Source organism: Peromyscus maniculatus, chromosome 5, assembly GCF_049852395.1.
Source record: "Peromyscus maniculatus bairdii isolate BWxNUB_F1_BW_parent chromosome 5, HU_Pman_BW_mat_3.1, whole genome shotgun sequence".
Classification (NCBI taxonomy): domain Eukaryota; kingdom Metazoa; phylum Chordata; class Mammalia; order Rodentia; family Cricetidae; genus Peromyscus; species Peromyscus maniculatus.
In genome coordinates this window covers 63,675,975-63,698,642 of record NC_134856.1, presented here as the reverse complement: position 1 = coordinate 63,698,642, position 22,668 = coordinate 63,675,975, and the positions used below count along the sequence as shown (strand labels likewise).

General features: G+C 39.1%; 1 protein-coding gene across 22 annotated transcripts in view; it reads left to right on the top strand.

Annotated features, from left to right (window-relative positions):
* The window catches only part of Ccdc7 (coiled-coil domain containing 7), a 194,331-nt gene that overhangs the window by 56,646 nt on the left and 115,017 nt on the right, over positions 1-22,668 (top strand). For 19 of the 22 annotated variants that reach the window (XM_042277896.2, XM_076572384.1, XM_076572376.1 and 16 more), the window contains exons 20-26: positions 3,741-3,960; positions 5,205-5,256; positions 9,677-9,784; positions 10,441-10,542; positions 14,278-14,367; positions 16,685-16,783; positions 18,047-18,157. In XM_042277896.2, coding sequence (XP_042133830.2) covers positions 3,741-3,960; positions 5,205-5,256; positions 9,677-9,784; positions 10,441-10,542; positions 14,278-14,367; positions 16,685-16,783; positions 18,047-18,157 — 782 coding nt within the window. Of the gene's footprint in view, positions 1-78; positions 203-3,740; positions 3,961-5,204; positions 5,257-9,676; positions 9,785-10,440; positions 10,543-14,277; positions 14,368-16,684; positions 16,784-18,046; positions 18,158-22,668 lie in introns of those variants that run through there. The other 3 variants (XM_042277905.2, XM_076572385.1, XM_076572386.1) reach the window with 1 other exon arrangement.

Genomic DNA, 22,668 nt, shown 5'->3' with positions numbered 1-22,668 from the left:
TATATGTTTAAAATTCAAATTGTTAAGCACATGGCACACAATATTATTCACCAACCTTCATTTTGGGTTACTCCTTAGATCCAAATAAAATTTGTGAAATACTTTGGAAGCCCCCCGACCTTCCGAGAGTGGATGGGAGCGAAAGGAGACCCCACCTCAGCAGACATATGGCATTGCTTGCAATAAAGAACATTCTTCTGCACTTGGCATGATTAGCAGTTTATTTTGGCTTAGGGAATAAGTTAGTGACACATTTAATCAGACAACAGATTCTAATAGTTTATTGTCTCACACATATGCATTGTTAGCTTTTAGAAAATGTTTCACATTAGAACTCACACCTTCAAGTCATGAAAATACAAACTCTTTCTTGGTGTTTCATTTTTTAAGAGTTATACAGCCAACCATCATCATTCTGAATATTCATGGAGAGTCTTGCTCCCAAATACTACAGAGGCTTATTATAAATCACAAAATGACAAAAAAAAGCAAAAGTGTCTATCCATGCTGGTTTTCTTCTATAAATTATTAGCTGCTAAGTTTCCTGCATTAGTTTATCATTCACTCAGCACATATTTTTGTCACTTCCAAATGCCAAGCATTTCCTAGTTATGAAATTCATGCAAAGCAAAGGTAGATAAGGTCCCTTTTCTTATGCCCACATTTGAACAGGAGAGGGGTTGGAAAACAAAATAAAACAGACAAATATGCATAACTCTAGAATAGTCTAGACAGTGAAAATAATTTTTGAAATCCCTGTCTGTGTCATTCTCATCACTGTGACCAAACACAGGAAGCAGCCCAGGGGACAAAGAGCCCTCCAGAGGCCTCGGTGTCACAGCAGGAACTGGCATGGTGGCTGGGCCTATAAACTCAACCTCAGTGACCCACTTCCTCATATCTCAAAGGCTCCACAAACCTCCCACGCCAGCCACCAGCTGGACACCAACTGTGCAAACATATGAGGCTGTGTCACTGGGAAGAATAACTGAGATCTAATTATGAAATAAGATGCCAAAATAGGTTTTTCCCAATTTTATCATGACATACTTCTACAAGTGAAAGCTTATTATTACCGTTATGAACTCCAGAGGAGACTTCCTAATTCAGTCAGTCAACTGTGGCCCTTTACACTGCCCTTACCATGGGTCTATAACTAGTGACTTAGACATAAGAGAGGTTTTCTAGAGAAAACCTAATAATATAAGAAGCAGCAGAGGTAAAAATATCCCCAAGGAAGACACCATTCTATGGAGAAATGCTCGTAAACTGGGCACAGCTGGATTCATCACTGAAAGTGTTTTCAGAGAGGGACCCCTCTTCACATACCCTCTTCACACATCATTACCAAATGACAGGGGAATTGGAAGAGTATAGGGAATACCTAATTAACCACATACACGGGAGAACTTGCTGGTCAGGGCAATGGCCTTGTAATAAAAACGCACATCAAGGTGGAGCAGTGCAAACATGGTCCCCAATGAGCACTCTTGGGGAACCGTCTCTTCCCAGGCATTAAAGGGGAAGTAAGAGAGCCACCCATGCCACTGAGAGATGAAGAGCTGCCTCTGCTGTGTCTTCCCACTGTGCTTGAGTCTCATTACCATAAGTCTCTCCATCACCTCTGGCTGTGACCTAGTCTTGAACAGGCTGGTTTCTAAGTATTGACCAATAGAAGAGAAGATATGAATCAGCAGGTTCACCAGATAGGGTAGGTGAGAGTGGAAATCCAGCATCATGTTGCACAGGTGTCAGCACTGTATGAGCCTCAGGGAACGCTGTCCCTGTGCTGTATGAACACTGTCAAAGCCTGTGCCTCAGATGACACTGCTGTGCTCTTTCATGTTTCAGTACAGTGATGGCTATAACGAGCCTTAAGCTGAGGCAGGTGGTGAATGACACAAATTGATAAGACTTACAAACTACACCAGAGAAGAGGGCCAATGCACATCACTTTCATCATTCCTCTTATTATTGGCATTATTGTCTTTATGAGTATTCACTGCTTCCCACAGACTCCGTTCTCCACCTCCTCCTTCACGGTTCACAGTAAGGCTTTGAATACATGGCTGTGTCCACATCTCAGAGGTACTGATTGGACTGATGTCAGCCACAATCTACCACTGATTGCATCCATTTAGTATTTTTTCCTCCTGACCTTCCCAGCATACATTCCTTGGTTCTATCCAGGGGTCTTTTGTAAGTCCAGGAGATGAGACGTAGGTAAAGCCTGAGTGTGAGAGAATGCTTATAAATGAGCTTCTCGTCAGTATTTCAGATCATGCTTTTGGGGGTTGCTACATCCTTTCTCTGTTGCTATACATGACGATTTACCTGCTTAGATCAAGTGAATAATGATGCCTCCAAATCAAATTTCCACGTCAAAACTTTAAAAATATTGTACTCTCTTCTTACAGCAGCACACAAACATTAACGCAAGGATGGTCTGTGTTACAACGCAAAAAAAGTTTCTAAATGAACATGGTTCACAGTGTGCACCTGAACCATTTTCATGCTTCAGCAACCTGGTGACAAGAGTCCTCTGTGTGTGTCTTTAAAATCACCTCTAAAAGAATATGTAGTCTATAATTAGTCATCTTAAATACTAGGCAAAACTAGTAAATCGTGTTTGAGGGTGAGATGTTATGCTTGGCCACTGGGAAGAGGAAGGCCCCTATTCCCTGCAATCTTAGAGCCTGCTTTATAACAGCCCTGCAGAAGTCTGTCTTCAGAAATGTCTTGCCCACTTCACTGGATTATTTTAGAGACCTTGCAACGAATGTTACATGATTTTTTTTTTTCAACCAAAGTATTGTTCGATTAAGATAAGCCATCAGAATCTTGAACTGGTTAAGACTGCTTCAAGACAAGTGGTTAGTGATGCTCCCAATAAGAAGGAAGTCTTTGTTGAGTTTTGTAGAAAATGTAGGTACTTACATCATTTAAATTATTACCTGGTGTTGAATATTGGTAGATGCATAAACTGGGACTATGCAGGCAGAGAGTACTCCATGGCCACTCTAGGTCTGGAAACTGAGGAGCCAATCTCATGCCTTGTGGAGGGGAAGAAAAGCCAATTTGGTGTCTGAAAGGAAACCTTACTTCAAAGAAAACTAACTCTGAACTTGGGGTTGACTTGTTTAAAACAAACAAAACAAAAAAAAAAAACTTTTATTGTCAAAACTTCTCTGGTGAGGTTTTTTGTTTTGTTTTGTTTTTTGTTTTTTCCGAGACAGGGTTTCTCTGAGTAGCTTTGCACCTTTCCTGGATCTCGCTCAGTAGACCAGGCTGGCCTCGAACTCACAGAGATCCACCTGGCTCTGCCTCCCGAGTGCTGGGATTAAAGGCATGCGCCACCACCGCCCGGCCTCTGGTGAGGTTTTAATTCCATTCTGAAATGAAATTGTGAAGCTGTTTTTTTTTTCTAGTAAATATGACTAAAAAGCATCCTCCAGGCTATTGTACATTCAGTTAGGCTAGCCAAGGCTGCTGTTCTATGCGCTGTTATCATGAACGACCACCGCAATATTGTACATGTACTTTTTGTGTTTTCACTTTAAATCTCTCAAGATGCATTACCATCTTCAACTTGTGTGACATCAATTTTGTATCAGAATTACCTTTGATTACTTGGCACCTTAGAGTTGCTTGCTTAATACCTTTGTCAATTAAATGATTCTTCAGTTACAAATCCAGTGTTGTCCACCTAATCTAACACTAGACATTTTGTGATTCTAAAGCTTGGAGAGGAGACGATCTATCTCTGCTGATTTAGATCCTTCAGCTTTAGAGGGTTTCTATGGTGTCTCAGATGTTTCAGCCTTCCCACAAGAGGTCTTTAAGTCATTTACAGCACTGCCATTTATTGAAGAGAGGCTAGAGTCGGGCTCGCCCCTGCCAAAGGAGATGAAGATGTGGTCCCTGGTGTCATTTCCTGATCTTGCCAAAGAAATTGAAAAGGTACGGTATTGCTTGAAAATTGTTTATTTTTAGGTTACTAGATTCTTTTAGTGTTTTGAATAGTTGCTGATTAAACCTCATCAATACTTCCTTATTTCAAAAGAACAACAAGTTTGCTTTTTAGTACATGTGGTTTAGGTTTAGTAGGTTGGAAATAATATTTGGGAAATCTAAGTAAAAATTTCAATGTATAAGGCATTCTAGTTGGTATTGACAGAAAGTTGTTTAATTTCATGATGAATTATAATGTATGATTCATGGCATGAGGGAAATTTTCAGTTTTTATTTAAGATTAATCAACAATTATATTTATAGTATAAAAAGGTTTGATTATGAAATCATAATCACTTTAAGTAATTTTATATACACTTAAAAGGTAGAAAACTGTAAGAACTACATTAATTAGAAAAGTATTTAGTTATGGTATTTTTTTATTAAGAGATTTTCTATTCATTTTACATACCAACCACAGATTCCCCTGTCCTCCCTCCTTCTGCCCTCCAGCCTTCCCTCCTAATCCATCCCCCATTCCCACCTCCTCCAAGTCAAGGTCTCCCATGGGGAGTCAGAAGACCCTGGTACATTCAGTTGAGGCAGGTTGAATACCCTCCTCCCTGTACCAAGGCTGCACAAAGTGTCTCACCATAGGCACTGGGCTCCAAAAAGCCAGCTCATGCACAAGGGACAGGTCCTGGTCCCACTGTGTGGAGGCCCCAAAAACAGTTCAAGCTAATCAATTGTCTCGCTTATCCAGAGGACCTAGTCCAGTACCATGGGGGCTCCTCAGCTATTGGTCCACAGTTCATGTGTTTCCACTAGTTTGGCTATAGTTATGGCATTTTTTAGGACCAAAAATGCTGAGGAAAAGGATTAAACAGTCCATGTGCACATGACATATCTCCACAGTATGTTTCTATCATGGATGTTACTAAAACAGGCTTATAGAAAGAATCTGTGAGCCACTAGGCCTTGTCTAAAAAATTGTGCAGGTTAAAATGTCATTTTAAGCAAGAGCTATAATGTTGGTTTGACTGCCTGCCCATTTAAGTGGTCTCAGTGTTCTCAGATCTGCATATTGTTCATATCTTTTTATTTAATAAATTCAGGGAGTAATGAAAAATAAAATGTTGCTGTAATGGGAACATGGATTAGGGTGAAATGCTAGCTTCCTGATAAAAGAATAAGTTAAACAGAGCTTTGATGTACATTATTTGTAATTATTTTCTATAATTTTTGTCGTTAAGGCTGAAGCATCAGAACAAATGCTATTTCATACAGACGAAGAAAACTCTGAAGGTAAAAAGATTTCCTCTTGTGTAACCTGAAATGTGAAGGTTTGGGTCTCCCCATACATAAGAACCTTGTTAAATACCAACCAATGTAACATAGTACCAGAAGATACATATCCTCACTGGAGGTTGTGTAAGAATTAATTTGATGTAGTCTCACTACATTACTCAGACTCCATTTCAACTAAGACTTCTCTGCACAAGGAAATGACACCTTTGCCTAAACCAAGAGTAGATTTAGCCTCCTTAGCTCTAAAGTGAATCAAAAATCCATCTGGATATATCAGAAGAGACGGTTTCTGGTATTGAAAACTTGGTATTTTGCTAGGTTCTCTGAGGATTTGGCATATAATAGGTATAAAAACAAAGCTAGCGCTATTCTCTATGCATACCTGTCTTTAATAGGCCCATTTAGATTGCATTGCCTTGGCCTCAGCTTTCCAAATAAAGTGAAATGGTTGAGATTTAGGAGGGGGCGGAGCATCACTGCTGTGCTTCTCAGTGGAAGTATTTCTGCATCTGCCCTGTGGCAAACAAGGAGTGCTCACGGTGAGGACTCCAGGCCTCTGCGTCTTTCCTGTCCAGTGGGATACTCAGACGAGAAGAGCTCATGGTCAGGACTCCAAGTAGGTTATGATATTAAGCAAGAGTTGATTTGAACTGACTTAAATATACAATTTGGGGCCATTAAGTACACCCACAGTGTTGTGTGACCATCATGATATCTATCTCCAGGATCTCTCACGGCTACAAAGTGACAGCTCTGATTCTTCCTCCTCCAAGTCTGGCAATCTCTGGTCTCCTTTTTGTGCTGTGACTCACATAACATCTGTCCTCCACATGGGAATACCTTTCCTTTCCACACACTTGCTGGTCATTTTATGACTTCTGGAGTAGTGTCAACCAAATCCTTAGTCTTTTATCTGATTGTGTTGTCCTTTCTATTTCTTTTTATATTATGAATACTAACTGTATAAGATAGTTGATTTGTCTCCATTTTCTCCTATTTTGGTGTGTTGTTTCAGTTTTTGGATCATGTTAAGTTCACAAAAGATCTCAATTTTGTGAAGCTCAGTTTTTCTGTATTTCTCTTGTCACTTATACTTTTTGTTGTCCTTACTGATAATTCTTCACTAAATCTAAGGTTATAAATATCTATGCCATGTTTTCTTTCTTAAGGTTTACTTTTTGGTGTGAGTGTGTGTGTATGAGTGTATGTGTACATATGTATGGGATGTATGGGTACATGTATGGGTAATTCTGTGGTTGCTGGAAGAGAGTGGCAGGTCTCCTGGCACTTGAGTTACAGGCGGTTGTGAGCTGCACTTTGTCATTGCTGGGAACTGAGCTCTGTTCCTCTGTAAGAGCAGGTAATTAGGTCCAACCTAATTAATTGGGGTCCAACCCTTTCTTTTGTACTTGGAAATCAATTTGTCCCAGGACTAATTTTTTAAATAAAAAATTTTAATTCTTTTGAGAGAAGTAAAGCTCAATAGCAACACACTTAACTATGGCCCTGCATGATACAGGACAACTTTGGGGATTATGCATCAGAAGTGGAAGTAACAGACCTTAATAATGGGCGGAAGGCAACTAGGTGAATGTATCTGCCCTAGTTGACACCAGCTTTCAAGTCTGAACATTCTAGCTGTTACAAAAGACAACCACTGTCTCCTAAAAAGCTGAAGTTGTGAAAATGTGTGAGATAATCTTGGGAGTGTTTGTATGTTCCAAAGTCTGGTGAAGGACTGTGATGTGAGAGACTAACCAGGGCCTGGAGGGAGAACTAGCCTTTGCCCTGATGAAAATTAACATGTTTGCCTAATTTTCTAGAACTTAACTAACTTGTGAAGGATGTGCTCTTTCTCCACTGAGTGTATTGACATTGTGGCTTTAAAAAAATGAATCAATCTTCTGTGAGCTTGATTCTGTTCTGTTGGTATATATGTCTATATTTTTGCTAATACCATATTATGTTCATTGTGTGGTTGTGGGGTGGATTTTGAAATGGGAATTGTTAATCCTCAAACATGATCCTTCATTGTAACATTGTTATTTTGTCTGTCTTTATTCTCTCATAGTCCCATACAAATTTTAGATTCAACATTTATTTGTTTATTGTAAAAAAAAAAAAAAGCCTACAGATTTTGATATTTAATTCAATGAATCTGTAAATCAACATGACAAATATTAACCTCTTAGAAATTTTAAATCTTACCATTTATGAATATGGGGCACATTTTTATTTTGGTATTCTTTAGTTTGTTTTAGCAATGTTTGAAAGTTTTCAATGTGTCCTTGTAACTCTTTGCTTACTGTTATTACTATGTGTTTACTTATTTTATTGTACAAATATTTTTTAGCTTTCCCGTCTTTAATCTGAAGTGGATGGAAGCAAACTGGATGTGTTTCCTCACTCGCTGTTCTTACTCAACATTCCGTTTTTAACAGTCATTAAAACTGATGCATTTGATCAAATGTAATTAAACGGCTGTTCATTTTCCATGCACATGCTCTCTGTAACCTCTGTTCTGGTCTCCACTTCTTTGATTTTTGGTAGTTTTGGTGTGTGTGTGTGTGTGTGTGTGTGTGTGTGTGTGTGTGTGTGTGTGTGTGTGTGTGTATAATATGTGTGGCATTTTTGTTAAATTTGGCTAGCATGATGCCATCTATATTATTACAAGTGATGGAATTTACTTGATTTTTGTCTTTTTGAGGTCTCTTATAATTCCATACAGATTCTTGAGGTTTTTCTCCATTTAGCATGATGTTGAATGTGTGCTTCCTACAAATTGCCTTTATTATGTTGAAGGATGTCCCTTATCTCCAAAGTTTTTACCATGAAGAGACATTGGGTTTTGTTAAAGACCCTTTCTGGATATAATGAGATTCTTTTCAGTCTGTTCCTGTGGTAGATTATATTTATTGAGTTATATATGTTGATTATCCCTGATTCTCAAGGATAAAACCAATTTAATCATGGTTGATAATCTTTTTGTGTGTTTTTAATTCAATTTACACATATTTTGTTGAGAATTTTTTGCACCCACCTATGTGAATAGGAAATATTAGTTTATAACTTTGTTGTGGTGGTATGGGTCTTCCTGCTGTCTTGATTGAGTATTCACTATTGATTGCCTGTTCCTTGTTTCCTCCCTAGTGTAGTTCTTTATGGTGATGTTTTCCATTCTCTGCCTTCTATAGAACTGGCTTGGTTTACAGAAAATGTTTGAATGTTTCTCTTTCTCCATTAATTGTAATGGATACTTTTTCTGGTATAGTAGTTTGGGCTGCCATCTGTGTTCTCTCAGAGCTTGTAGAACATCTGTCCAGACTTTTTTGGCTTTCAGAGTCTTCTTTGAAAACCCAGATATTATTCTAATGTCCCTTCATTTATATATGACTTGGTCTTTTTCCCTTGAAGCTCTTAGTATCATTTCTTTGTTCTGTACAGTTAGTGTTTTAATTGTTACATGTTGTGAAGAATTTCTTTTCTGACTCCATCTATTTGCTGTTCTTTATGCTTCCTGCCCTTGATAGATATCCCTTTCTTTAGATCTGGGATATTTTCTTCTATGATTTCATTAAAAATATTTTAAATTCCTTTTTTTATTTCCAACACCTAGTTCCTTGTTTTATAAAATTTTGTTGTTTATTTTCTTATATTAACAAATAAGAAAAATTTATTTGTTGATATATTATCACATTTAATTAAATTTTTATTTTTGAGAATTTTGTACATAAGTACTGTGTTTACATCATTTCCACTCCTCCTTCTCTCTTCTGCAACTCCTCGTGCTGCCCCCTCCCTCCAAATTCATGACCACTTCCTCTTTAAATAAATATGGAAGTCATACCTACAGGCACATGCACAGACACATACACACACAAACACATACATATATTTACACACACACACACACACACACACACACACACTCAATAGCTATTAATTGCCTGCAGCTCTTTACCTGGAGGTGAAGCCTTGAAAAATTTCCCCCATCCACTCCAGCTGTCAACTGGTGCGGCCATTGTGCCATTCTTGTTTATGTGACTATATTGTTGAAATTTCGTGTGTATAACATCCCTATCGTATTTAGAAGTCAGTGTTTCTCAGCTGGCTTCCTAGTCTTCTAGCACTTACAATACTTCCTAACCCTTTTCTGATTTGTTTCCTGAGCCTTGGTGTACAGGTACAGTAGAAGCACTTTTATCTTATGGATAACAAACCAATAGCCACCTGATTGTACTTAAAACCAGCTTGTCAAAATGCAGACTGAAGGACTGTGGGAAGCCCAGCACCTAGGTTATTTACATTTAAAAGTGAGAGAAACAGTTGCTGCCGTCTTCTTTTACATTTGAATTCTAGGTAGCTCATACTAGATAGGATTTTCTGTTTAGTAAACTGAATGATTGTTTTTATACAGTTCCTTATGAAGGATTAGATGAAAGTTATGCAAAAGAAGATAAAGATTTGCTACCAGAAGACGAAGCATTTAGAGCAAAGCAACTCTCGGACCGGGGGAGACGCAAACGTGAGCATGGTCACGGGGAACATTGACTAGACTGTTATAATAAGCTGAATACAACTGCAAGCCAGTTTTCCTTCAGTCATGTTTCTTTATATGAGGATGTATTTTGTAGCATTATTATGATAATCTTTAAATTTCATTCTTGCACAATTTCATTTACATGAATAGATGGATGGATGGATGGATGGATGGATGGATGGATGGATGGATGGATGGATGGATGGATGGATGGATGGATGAATGAATGGGTGGGTGGGTGGGTGGATGGATGGGTGGATGGATGGGTGGGTGGGTGGGTGGATGGGTGGGTGGATGGGTAGTATTCTGATTACTATTCCCTCCTCCCTCCTCCCTTATCTCCCTTCCATCCCTATCACACATACTCTCACACCTACCATTCCTTTTCCCATACTTTAAGATCCTTGGAGAACTAAAGTGTAAGGTCTGGCACCTTTTGGCTGTCATGTGTATGGTCAGTGACCACTCTCAGCTTCTCTGCACGCTCAGGAAAACTCCTCACACATTTCCTACACCACCTCCACTGTCCTTTTTGTTGCATTGTTGATAGTTTAGCTTTAGATTCCTCTCTGTGTAGCCTTGCTCAAGTGGGATGGATGTTGCCTACCCAGAAGTCTCATCATAACTCTGTTTCTCTTTAGCACTTTTTATCACTGCAAAAAAACCTGAATTTTTGAGTTTACTTTCAAGAACACAATCTGAAATTGAGAATCTTGAAGCCATCAAATATGAGAACGTGACTAGTAAGTAATTATTAAGATATTGTAAAGCTGTTTTCAACTGAATTCAGGATAGCTCTGTCCCTCACTTTATAGTTATATGGATAGTTCTATTAGTCTTTTGTTTTGTAATGAATTTATTCATAGTTACTGTTCTTTATTGATGATTTGCCTGTGATAACTATGCCAGTTGTTAAATTTTCTACTGACCCTGATGGGGGAAAATTTCTTTAGTCCTAATGAAAGACATTGTTTTTTCACTTCTGGAGTTATATGCTTGTTAGACTTAAAAACTATTATTTCTTCTGTTCATGAAGTTCTACTGTTTTTTTTTAAATCTGGTGTTTTCATAATACCTCATTTTCCATCTTAGCAGTATAACTGTCCTTCACATTTATGACTTTGTCATATATCTTTTATGATTCATATAATGACAATTGACTGCCTTTTAATTAATATTCATATTCACATTAAATTTAATTACTCCTTATTTTGAAGTGTAAGTACAGCATATTCTTTGTGTCTTGACTTTTTGAAATCCAGTTCTATTCCTGTCTTTAATGCTGTACAGTTTTTAACAATGTTTTTTTTCCTTAGGCCTATAATGACAATACTTTCAACTTTTAATTTTTCATAATCTTGTCTTAATACTCCAAGAAAACTAGAGAACGCATCATCTGCCTGTGTATCTGAAAAGTAACGTAATGTTTATAGTCAGGTGGATCATTGCCTTCATTAAATTACTGTCACAAAGTATGAAAATTCTTATGTCTGAAGAAATCAGACAAAATTACATTGAATAATTAATGTATGTTATGAACTTAGGACTTATACAGCAGGTATGGCTTCAGTTCTGAGTTTTAAAAGTCTTTTTCCTCGTAGCTCCAAGTGTGGGGAAAGAGTAGATAAAAATACTGTGTCTGATGCCAAGAGTGTCTAGAAAAGTTACAGTGAATATAAATGCATTATTCTTTTTGAGCAGAATGAGCATGCATCCCACTGTTCTTTTAGAAACTCCCATTATCTGAGCTGTCTAGGATTCTTCTTATATATTTGGTATCTGTCCTATACAGATCTCCATATTTCTGGAGAACTCATATTTGTCTCTTTCTAACCATGTTATATTTATCCTTTGGGGGGGGATTATTGAACCTAAGGTCTCGGGTGTGATAGGCAGCCTCTACTGCTGACCTACCTCCAGCCCGATTTGTTCATCAGTGCATTCATGTGTCATTTTTACACACTTTCTTCGATGTAAGTAGTATACAGTTAGGTTGTATTTAAACACAGTGTAACCACCATTGCTTGCCCCCGCACATGTGTACACACACACACACACACACACACACGCATGCACACACGCATGCACACACAGTGTCACACTTTTAAAAGAGGGAACACCCATAGAAATATAAAGTTGTCCATGTCTACATGAAGTAACAGATTGTCCCTATATTCTCTCAGTAAAATCACTGTTACAATTTTTGTATTTTGTTTGATTTATTCAAAAGTACACACACAACACTATAAGAACACATATTATCCCTATTGAAAAGTCAGATATTCTAATATGCCCTCTTTGTTTTCTTCATTTACTTTTGTTATATTATTATCACCTCATGCATCGATCTCCAACAAACTTCCCTCTACATTTCTCCCCCAGCACTGGCTCCTCCTCGGGCCACAGAAATCCCTCTCCTGCTCTCAGGTCACTTCTTTCTTGGTTCCCACACGTGAAATAACATGCAGCATTTGTGACACTCATCTTTCTGTGCTCAGCTTATTCCCCCCAACAGTGTGAGAGGGTTGCTCTCCTTCTGGTCCTTGGCAGGGTCTGTTCTTCATAACCGTTCTGACTTGGTTGAGATTGTCTCTCCTTACAATTTGGAGTTCCCTGATAGCTAATGTTACAGAGTTTGTTCATGTATTGACTATTTGCATTTCTTTTAAAGTATGTCTATAATGGCCGTTCTAAATCACATTCCTTAATTTCTGGTGTTAGGAACTTTTACATTGTTATATATCTTGGCTGTTAGCTGACAGATGGCAAAGATTTTTCTCCCTTTATGTAGGCTGCCTGTTCACTCTGTGATTGCTCTCTTTCCTATAAGGTTGGTGAGTTTGGTAGGACCTCACACGTCAGCTTTGTTTTGCTTACTGTGATCTTGGAATCTTATCGAGAAAATTATCGCTTCTATCAATATCCAGGAGTTGTTTTCTGTTTTTCTCAAGCATTTTCTGTTTCAAGTCTCATGTCCAAGTTTTTGGTTCATTTTGAGTTGATTTTTATCTAGGGTGAAAGACAAGTCCAATTTTCCCAGTACCGCTTATTAGATGGCAGCCTTTTTCCAGTGTGGGTTTTTGTCACCTTTGTGGAACATCACTTAGCTGTGGACATGTGGTTTTGTGTCTAGGTTCTCTGCTCATTCCACCGGTCGATGAACCTGTGGTTGCTCTTTTAATGTCAAGCCAATGTTGCTTTGTCATGGGGCTGTAGCACTTTTTAACATTTTATTAATTCTTTGAGAATTCTGTCCACGTATTTTGAACATATTCACGCCATCACCTCCTTATCACCTTCTTTGCCTTAACCAATGAGCCCCTAACACCTTTTTTCATGAGTGCTTGTACTGTATTTATTGCTGTTCTTATTGTCTATGGCTTTTCTTATTTCCCCGTGGCCCTTCCTCTTACCCACACTGTAGTCTTCCCTCACTCTGATTCTTTCCCTCTTTCATGTCATGTGTCTTTTGCCCCCCTCCCCTCCCTGAATCCTTCCCATAACCTAAAGAGCTTCTCTCTTGGTCTCCTTTTGAGATGTTTAGATTTTATATACACTTATACTTATGCTCTTTCAAATTCATTTATTTTTAACTCTAATGTTTGTGTGATTTCCTTTTATTTCTGCTAATCTTAGTTTTCCTTGTTTATCATTTTCAGAGACTTTAGGTTGTTTATTTGAAGCAAGAGAGACTGGCTGATTTGCTTGTGGTCTGTCCCTCTCCTTTTCCTGGTATATTGGCCAGTTATTTGGACCAGTTTCCCCACCCCCTCAGTAGACCCTTTGATTTAAATTGTAACTTCTAGTTTGTTTCAGTTCATCTCTTTTCTATTATTCTTGGTGGTTTATTTAATTTTGGGAATGTATGAAAATAATGTAGACGGTCATATTTACCTAAAAGGACATCCTGACTTTGTCTCCTTCCCCTCTTCTTGTGGGTAACCAATTGCATTGGTTTTGATACCTTTACTGTATTTTCTTTTTATGAAAAAGATGAGTCTCTTTACTGCTTTTTCCCTGTTCCTCCCCTCTTCTTTCTTATCAGGGAGGTAACACATTCTTTTCCCCCACTTAACATTACCTCCAAGTAATCCCCATATATTGTTTTACAGAGATGTTTAGTATACAGTACTTGTATATGCTCTAGTTTATTTAACCTATTTCCCATCATTGAGCTTTGATTATATTTATATTGTAATTGCTACAATAATCATGTACCTATACATTGCCACTGCCCTATTAATCATGTGCATTAGCATAAAAACACAATCAGAACAGTATAACTATATATCAAGATATAAAGTTAATACATGTTTATAAATTAAGGGCACAGATTTGATAATGTCTACATTATAGTAACCTAGTTGATTGGAAAATGCTATTGTGCACATTTTATAAAATTGAACTGTGTACATTTTATAAATTTGAAATGTAGGTTTCTGTCCTCTTATTTACTACACTAAATACATTTTATGTAGATGAATATGAAGAGAGGTCTGTCAAAGAAGACTCAAAAACAGAAATAAAATCAAAGGGACAGAAAGGTTCTAAGACTGGGAAACTTTACAGTAAGTATGAGAATTACCTGTGATGCTATATTATCTTGGATTAAACTCATTACACCATTTTTCTTTATCCAGGAAAACTTGACATCTATTTTATGGAAATTTTTACTTTGTCCTAAAATACCTTAAGATAACTACAGGACAATGGCAAAGAGTTTGTGCCCATTGTCTGGTATTTCTGATTCTGTAGTTATTTCATGGATAAAACTCCTCTTGGCCAAGGCCCTGAAATAGGCCAGTAATTAACTTAAGTGTGTGGTCTACCTTCCAGCTTCCTCCTACAGATTATATACTTTTTAAAAACTATAGAAAATGCCTCTTCCCTGTGCTAATGACCACCTGCCACAATCTCAAATAAGCATGCAGAGATGTGGCTGCAGTCTTTAACTCCACAATGGGTGTCAGCATCCCATGATAAGGACAGACTGTGACCTGTTGAAAAGCCTCCAGCACCTTCTTGATTGTAGCCCTGCTCAAAGGGAACAGCTTCATGGTGACACACAGATAGGTGGTTTTAAGGACTTCACAAGGGGAAATGAGAGTGTAAGGTGCTGAGGTGCCTCACGGTAGCAGGGTCCCTTTCATAGTTGTTGGAGCAAAGAAGGCCATTGGTTGGCCATCTCCAGAATGAGACATCATGCCCCTTACAATGTCCAGAATCTCACAAGGCTTCTTGGTAATTGTGCCTTGTGGGCAATAATTGTCTACCTGATTGCCATATATGGGTCATCAGAGCAGTATTTGCCATTCAGACAAGGTCATCCATGAAATGTTGGTGCAATGCTTCCTCTGAGGGCGGGACTATCCCACTGATGGGAGTTATTCTGAGAATTTTCTATAGCCTTGTGGAATATATTGGTAGTGTATGACAAGTTATTTCATGAGCAGCTTACACTGACCATCATCAGCCAGTCCACATGGTTCTGATAGAACAGTTGTGATATCACTTCCTATGTATCTAGTCACTTATTTTAAACCATCTCAAGAGCTGGGTAATGGAGCTTTCATTTGGCATAGGGACTGGAACCATGGAGTCCCTCACTATATCACCTTTGGAGCATCATTTGACTTACCTCTGGGACTTGAGATCCCTGGTAGAGAGCCCATCAAGGTGCTGCCTTAAGACTTCACTGTGCTCCCATACATTATGTCCAGAAGGATTTTACATGTATTGTCCAAGTATAAGCACCAATTACCTTTTTTATGTTGTGTTCATTACTAGTCAACCACTGCCTCTTGGAGGTAGCTTCTATTGAATATTTCATAATTTTCTAGTTGATAGCCAGATTGTTTCGTGTGCAATGATCTGACTTAACAAGGCATTTTGTGCCTTTCCTGGGGGTGACATAAAACAAAGTATCCCCTTATGTTTGTGGTTTAATTTTATTTTTGAAATATGGGGAACACGCACATGATTCCTAAACTACACCACACACACAAAAGGTTCAGTTAGGGAAACACAGTTTCTTCCCAAGGCCTCCCTGTTCCATGTTATAGTTACCATGTATACTACTTTGTGTTATTTCACTTGTATTTCATTTGGTAAAGATAACTACGTGTGATTTTTTTCTTTTATCTTCGTTGTCTATCTTTCTTCCTGTTTAAAAGGCAGTGTACAAGCACATTTCTCCAGGTATATTCTCCCAATATAGAGAACTTTTTCAATCCATTTTCAGCTCTATGTGCAGTTGTTTTATCATAACGTATATTGACCATAGCATATAATATGTACTAGCCTTAAGATAATGTATAATATGCTTATTCAAACTCATTTTTCATGACTAAATATTTATATTTTTATTTTCAATTACACACAATGAAATAATGAATGAACCCACACATGCATTTTCATTATTTTGCCTTTAAAGCCTACATGGTCTGTAATATATAAGCAACTAAAGAAAAGTAAAGGGCTGGAGGGACGACTCTGCATTCAGAGTGCTTATATCTGAAATCATTTCCCAGCTCCCATAGCTAGAGGCTCACAACCACTTATAACTTGAGCTCCAGGGTATCCAATGCTGACTTCTGGCATCGAAGGCACTGAGACACACCAATACCCATAAAAAATATATCCAAAAGTAAGAAGAGTAAATATTAACTGGATTATGCCCATCAAATATTAAATTACAAAGTTTAGCAGATATTCACCAAAACTCTCCACCACTGTCTTGTCAGAACTAACACAAATGTCATTTATTTATAAGTCTGTAAAACCAGCAGAGAAGACCACTGGGAATTTGTTTGAAATATGAAATGAAGGCTTTAACATCGTTCTATTTTTCTGTTTAGTGCACTAAGTATTTCTCTCTGTATATAGCTCATGAGGAAGAATCAGAGAGAGCTGCCTATGAAGAAACATCAAAAGCCAAAGCTCCAGCAAAGAAACGGGACACTGCCAAAGGAAAAAGACTTGCTAGTGAGCATAAAAAATGACAGATTCTTTTCCATGTTCTTTTTAGAATGGGACCAGCAGAGCCTGGTCCTCCTGCCTCAGCTTCTAGGATGCTGGAATTACATATGTGCACCATAGTGCCACTACATCCTAAAATTATCTTAAGCACATCCCAAAATCTTGTCTTTTAGTTCAAGAATGTGTATTTTACTATATGCATTGTGGGAATGTTCCATTTGGCCATGCAATAACTGACAAACAAAAGCCAAAACATCCATTGCTTTTATTTAATGGTTCTAGATGTAGTCATTTCAAAGGCATGATCACATGCTGTCTAGCAATGTGTGCTCCTTTTCACCCACTCCAGGAAGTTAGAGGTCTAAAAGCCAGTTCATTCCACTAACCTGTGCAATGAAATTATTCCATACGCTTCCACTGTTGAGTAGAATTGTTGCTGTAATTGTAAGTTAAATGTAGTGTAGAGGGGCTGATGAGGATAGTGGCCAATGGCCATGGAGTCCTCTCAGATGGCCTCCAAGGCAATCTGTGGGTTCAGACTCACTCAGAAGTTGAGATTGCTTGGTAAATTCATGGATTATTTCTGGTGGCATTCCATTGATGGGAATGAGAAGGTTCCCAGCAGAAGAGACCCACAAATGACACCACATCTTTTGTATTTGTTGGGACCAAGATAGACCATTTGGCAGCTAGCTATGCCCAAATGAGACTCCATGCTCCTTCCAACTTTCTCAAAGGATTTCATTTAAATATTTGGTCCATGCACCTGATCTGTATTAATGAACCAGTCACGTTGTATAAGAGTTAGCAGAGCATGGATTCCTTGTTAGCTAGCACCCTCCCTTGGGCCTGTCATTGGGCTATCACAGTCTCCTAGCAGAAGCAGCCACTGTCACATACTGAGTTAACAAGACTCCTTTTCTACGGCAGAAGAAACTATTCAGGTTTCTATATCTCTGCGAATCACTGGTGACTGAACTAGAGAGACTTGCATTCTTTATTTATTTAAAAAAAAAGAAGTAATGAATACAAGAGATGGTGCTGCAGCAAACTCATCAGAAATTTGAACTTGGGGATTTCAAACTTAAATGTTTTTGGAGACAAAGTCTCATCTATCCCAGGCTTGTCTTCAAGTGTCTGTGTAGCCAAAGATTATCTTGAATCACCCAGTGTCCACCTCCCAAATACTGGGGTTCTAGGCACATGCCACCACACAGTTTCAAATATGTTTTTTTCATGCAGTGAACTAAATGTACCTGTTCTATGCAGCTCCTGATGTAGATGCTGATGAATCCATCAGTCCAGCGAGTCAAGCCTCATCAACAAAATCAGACACACAAACAAAGAAACAGAAACTTCACAAGAGAGAAAGACCCATTGGTGAGTACAAATATTCCCCATAGATTTCTTCTCCATTAGGCTCTCTGCTTGGTCTTTCTCTTTGCTTCATGAATATGCATAGAAGCATGAATTCAGTGAAAACTTTCCCCTCAACTAAAATGCTAATTTCCTAACTCAAGAAAGAATTAATATTAGAACCATGTAGCTCAGGCTGGCCTTCAACTTGAGTTCTCCTTCCCCGTCCTTTCAAGTAGAAGTTCAAGCTCCAAGATTATTTAATGGCCACAAAATACGCTACCCGTGGAGTCCCAGTTGCTTGATTCCCATAAATTCCCAAAGTAGTGTCCTTTTCAGAGTTCTGGTGTGTTTCATGCTAGCCCAAAAGGATACGCCCAAAGTAGAATTTGACCAATGTTGTTCTTTCCTGGTGGCCTCAGAAGCAGAACATGAGAGCATCATCTCATGCCATAGCTACCTTGCAACACACACACACACACACACACACACACACACACACACACACACACACACAGTTCCTAGAGGTGGTGGTGTCTCTGACCTGGGGAGTGTTGGCTTTCTGCCATAGGCTGTAGTCACAAATACAGACACTATAGAGGTGAGCAAATTAAATACAAATGGGGAGCCGAAGAGCTGAAGGTGCCACTTAGGAAGCCTTGCTTAGGACATCCAGGCCCCTGAAATGAAGAAGCCTCTCTGGTAACCTCACAGGTGGGTCTCAAGAAACATGCCCATATGAAGGAAATGAATGTAGATATCTGAGTAATCCCATCCACAACTGGACCTTTTTTCTGGCAGGGTCCTCTAGGGCAGTGATTCTCAACCAGTGGGTCACGACCCCTTTGGCAAACCTCAATCTCCAAAAAAATTACATTAAGATTCATAACAGTAGCAAAATTAGAGTTATGAAGTAGCAACAAAAATAATTTTATGGTGGGGTGGGGTAGGGGTGGGGAGTTCACCACAACATGAGGAACTGTATTAAAGGGTTGCAGCATTAGGAAGGTTGAGAATCACTGCTTGAGGGCCTGAGGCTGAACGCAAGCAGGGGCTTGACGTGGAAGTATCTCCAGACCACACTGTCAAGTAACCAGGGCCAGAGATTCTTTTTGAACCTAGATCATTCAGGAATGGTGTCCACTTAGCGCTGTTAGGTCCCTGTGTCCTCCAATCAAACAGTGCTGTTTGGATGGTAACTGCTTTTCCACTCTGTGCCTGCTAAGACCTTTATACTACTGTGCATCAATTGACATGGTTGTGCAGAGGGGTTTGTTTTAGCCACCTAAGCACTGGCGAGGTGCTTCAGTGAGTAAAGGCAGTTGCTACACACGTCTGAGGATCTCAGTTGGATCACAGATCCCATGTAAATGGAAATGCCACAGACCTGTCATCTGACCTCCATTTGTATATGTGCATGAACAATAACAATAATCAAGGAAGTTAGTTTACCTGGGTAACCAGTGAAGGTGGCGGGAATAAAACTAGAAATCTGATTCTGAGTACAGATCTTGACATTTTTGTCCTCTCTCTACTACAACCTGGGAGAAGCAAAGGATGGACCTATATTTTTTTCCCAGCACATAGGCCATCATGTAAAACAAAAATGGTACCCAAGGAGGAAGTAACGAGTCTCAGATGTTTCTCTCCTCCTTGGGCAGTGTAGCTGCCGCCAAGGCTCTGAGGAAGGTTGTATAGTGCCACTCCCCTACTAAGATAAGACAACTTCTCTCCCTTATTGTGGAAGCAAGTTGTCCAGGTCCCAGAGTCTTTGACTGGCTAGGCAACATGATCCTCAGGACTTTCTCTCAAAAACACAAGTCTTAGAAACTCACTGTACCAAAGGCATGCTCACAGCTGGTGACCACCCCCGGTGAAGCCCAATGTGCAAAGCCCCCATCACCTTAGGACCAGAAGCTGTAAACAAAACTGACCCCATGCCACCCCTTTCTTAGCGTCCGGGGGTTGGAGCTCTTGTGTGGTACATGGACATCTTGGTCGAAGTTGAAAAAGGGCTATGGTTCCAGTCAAAGTTGAAACTCTTGAAAATGGGATACATAGCCATCAAGAACGCCCTGTGGGACCTGCCAGCACATATTGAGGCCAACAGAGTGGGATACTGGGACCCTGTCTTGCAGTTGAAGTACCCTCCCTTCTGAGAGTATCCGACAATTGCCACTGTCCAAACACTGTTTCTTCTAGAAAGGCTTTGTGCGTCTACCACTACTTTTTCTTGGGGTGTCATCTACTATTTGTTTCTTCTGATCTGGAGATATGGCTGTCATAGGTATACCACACAGAACACTGTGGCACAAGACCCAGGAGTGAAGGGACGTAGGTAAGTCAGCCAGTTCAGACCAGACCACAGGCAAAGGTAGAGCTTTTGAACCCATGTCCAGCAAGTTCATGTAGGAGTTGAAAAAATCACATGATGTTTCATCCAAGTGCTTGAGCAGCTAGCCAGGAGCTGTTCCCTCTAGGAAATCTTTGTGCCTAGTGAAGGCCACAAGGTAGCAGGCACAGGTGACTTGCCTGTGACCTGTGGTCATGGCAGGTGAGCTTAGAAGAGTTATGCCCCGATACACAGGGCTTTCTTAATGTATCCATGGAACAGAGCAAGAGGACATCCATGGTAGAAACCACACACTGTGGCTCAGGATGGCTACTCTATGCTCAGAAATTTGGACGGAGACAGGTGCCAGTTGGTCTTTTAAAACAACAAACCAATCTCAAGGTAACAATTAGCCATGACTTAATGCATTATTAAAAGACATTGCTGAGATTCTCTTTTGCCCCCCAAAATAGCTCTTTACAAGGGACAGACACATTAGTGCAGAAGACAACAGAGGGCCATGGGTACATGGTGAGTGTCTCGGCCCCAACAGACTCAAACCAAAAAAACAGACTAAAACTTTTGGTTTTATAGCTTCTGAGGCCAAGGCAGCCCCATCCCCATAATCACACAGTTTAGAATTGCCCAGCACATGCTTCTGGAACAACAATATAGCCTAAAGGACTTTAAGACTAATTCTTAACTGCCAACCCCAGTCCATAGTGTGGGTTTATGTTCAATATTATATCCTTTAGTCATTGCTTTGTTTTTTCTTATTAACTTAATTTCATTATTTTCTGTTTTCATTCTACTACATATACTTATTAATTGAATTTTGTCTCCCACATATACAGAACCTGAACTTTTCCCCAAAGTGAAAATCCATAGAAAAATATACTAAAAGATTCATTTCTTCTCCTAACTTGACCTCTGATTTTGTAGGTAACCATCCCCATCATTCCTCCTCTCTGTCCTGGGCTGGTTTTAAAAAGATGGCTATCTCAGCCAGGCAGGTGATGCTGGTCTGGATGCCTATCACGTAGGAAGCAGGAGCAGGAAGACCATTCAAGGCCATCCTGGGCAACTACTCAGGCCCTGTCTCAAAGTAAAAAGCAAAAAGAAGGCTGGGGATTGTAGCTCAGTTGTTCAGTGCTTGTCTCACAAACACAGGTCTCCAGATTTAACCCCAATACCACAAATGTAAATAAATAACCACTGCTCTCTCTCCATTTTCTAATTATTCTTCTTCCTAAACACAAAGAGAGTATGCTAGATTTTTTTTTCTGGACATTGAACATGTGCATTTTCATTTCTGTTTTTATTAATACATTTTAACCTAAATTATAGTTAACTCAGGGATGTTAAAGAAGAACAGAGACTAGATACCTAGGAATGTAAAATGGAGCTTCAACACACAACCACTAAATATAGTTTCACTGTTTTCTTGTTACATTGGATCCTGTGGTAATTTACCTACCAACATCAAAATGAGAGAAAATTCTGCTACACAGTTATTATAACTTTGAAACATAGAGAACTAAAAATGATCTGTTTTCTAATAAGAGGTAAAACACATGTCTTCATGCAGTTCCTAACGGAATGCCAGACAAAAGTTTTGAACCTCAAGACGCAGTGTTAAAATCTGAAAGCCAGGCAAAGAAGCTAAAATTTTCCAAAACGGATGTTGTTAAGTATAAAAGTTATAGTGAACTTCAAATTTAAAGCATGGATCTCATCCAGTCCTCTTCTTTAGTTCATAAATACACACATGAACATACAATTTACAGAAATGTTGTATAGTGACCTGAAGTGTAAATCATCAAGATGGCTAGAGAACCAAAGTGTTTTGGATTTCTTGGACATTTCTGGTCTTAAGGCCCCCTCCTGGAAGCCTTATGGGACCAGTGTTCACCAAGACCCGTCACTGGTCAGCAGTTGCTCCCAGAAATTTCATTTTCTGAAATTACAGGAGACTGTGGATCCCAAACCCAGTGGATGCTGCTCCATGATCCTTTCCATAGATTCCAACTGTCAGTCAAAGAGTCTACTGAGATAGAAAAGTCCATCAGAGGCTCAGGAGAAGGGATGCCTGAGTTGCCTATTGGAGGGTGTGATAGCTAGTTTCATATCAGTTTAACCTTAGCTAGTTATCTGAAAGGAGGGAACCTCAACTGAGAAAATATGTCTATAAGATCAGGCTATA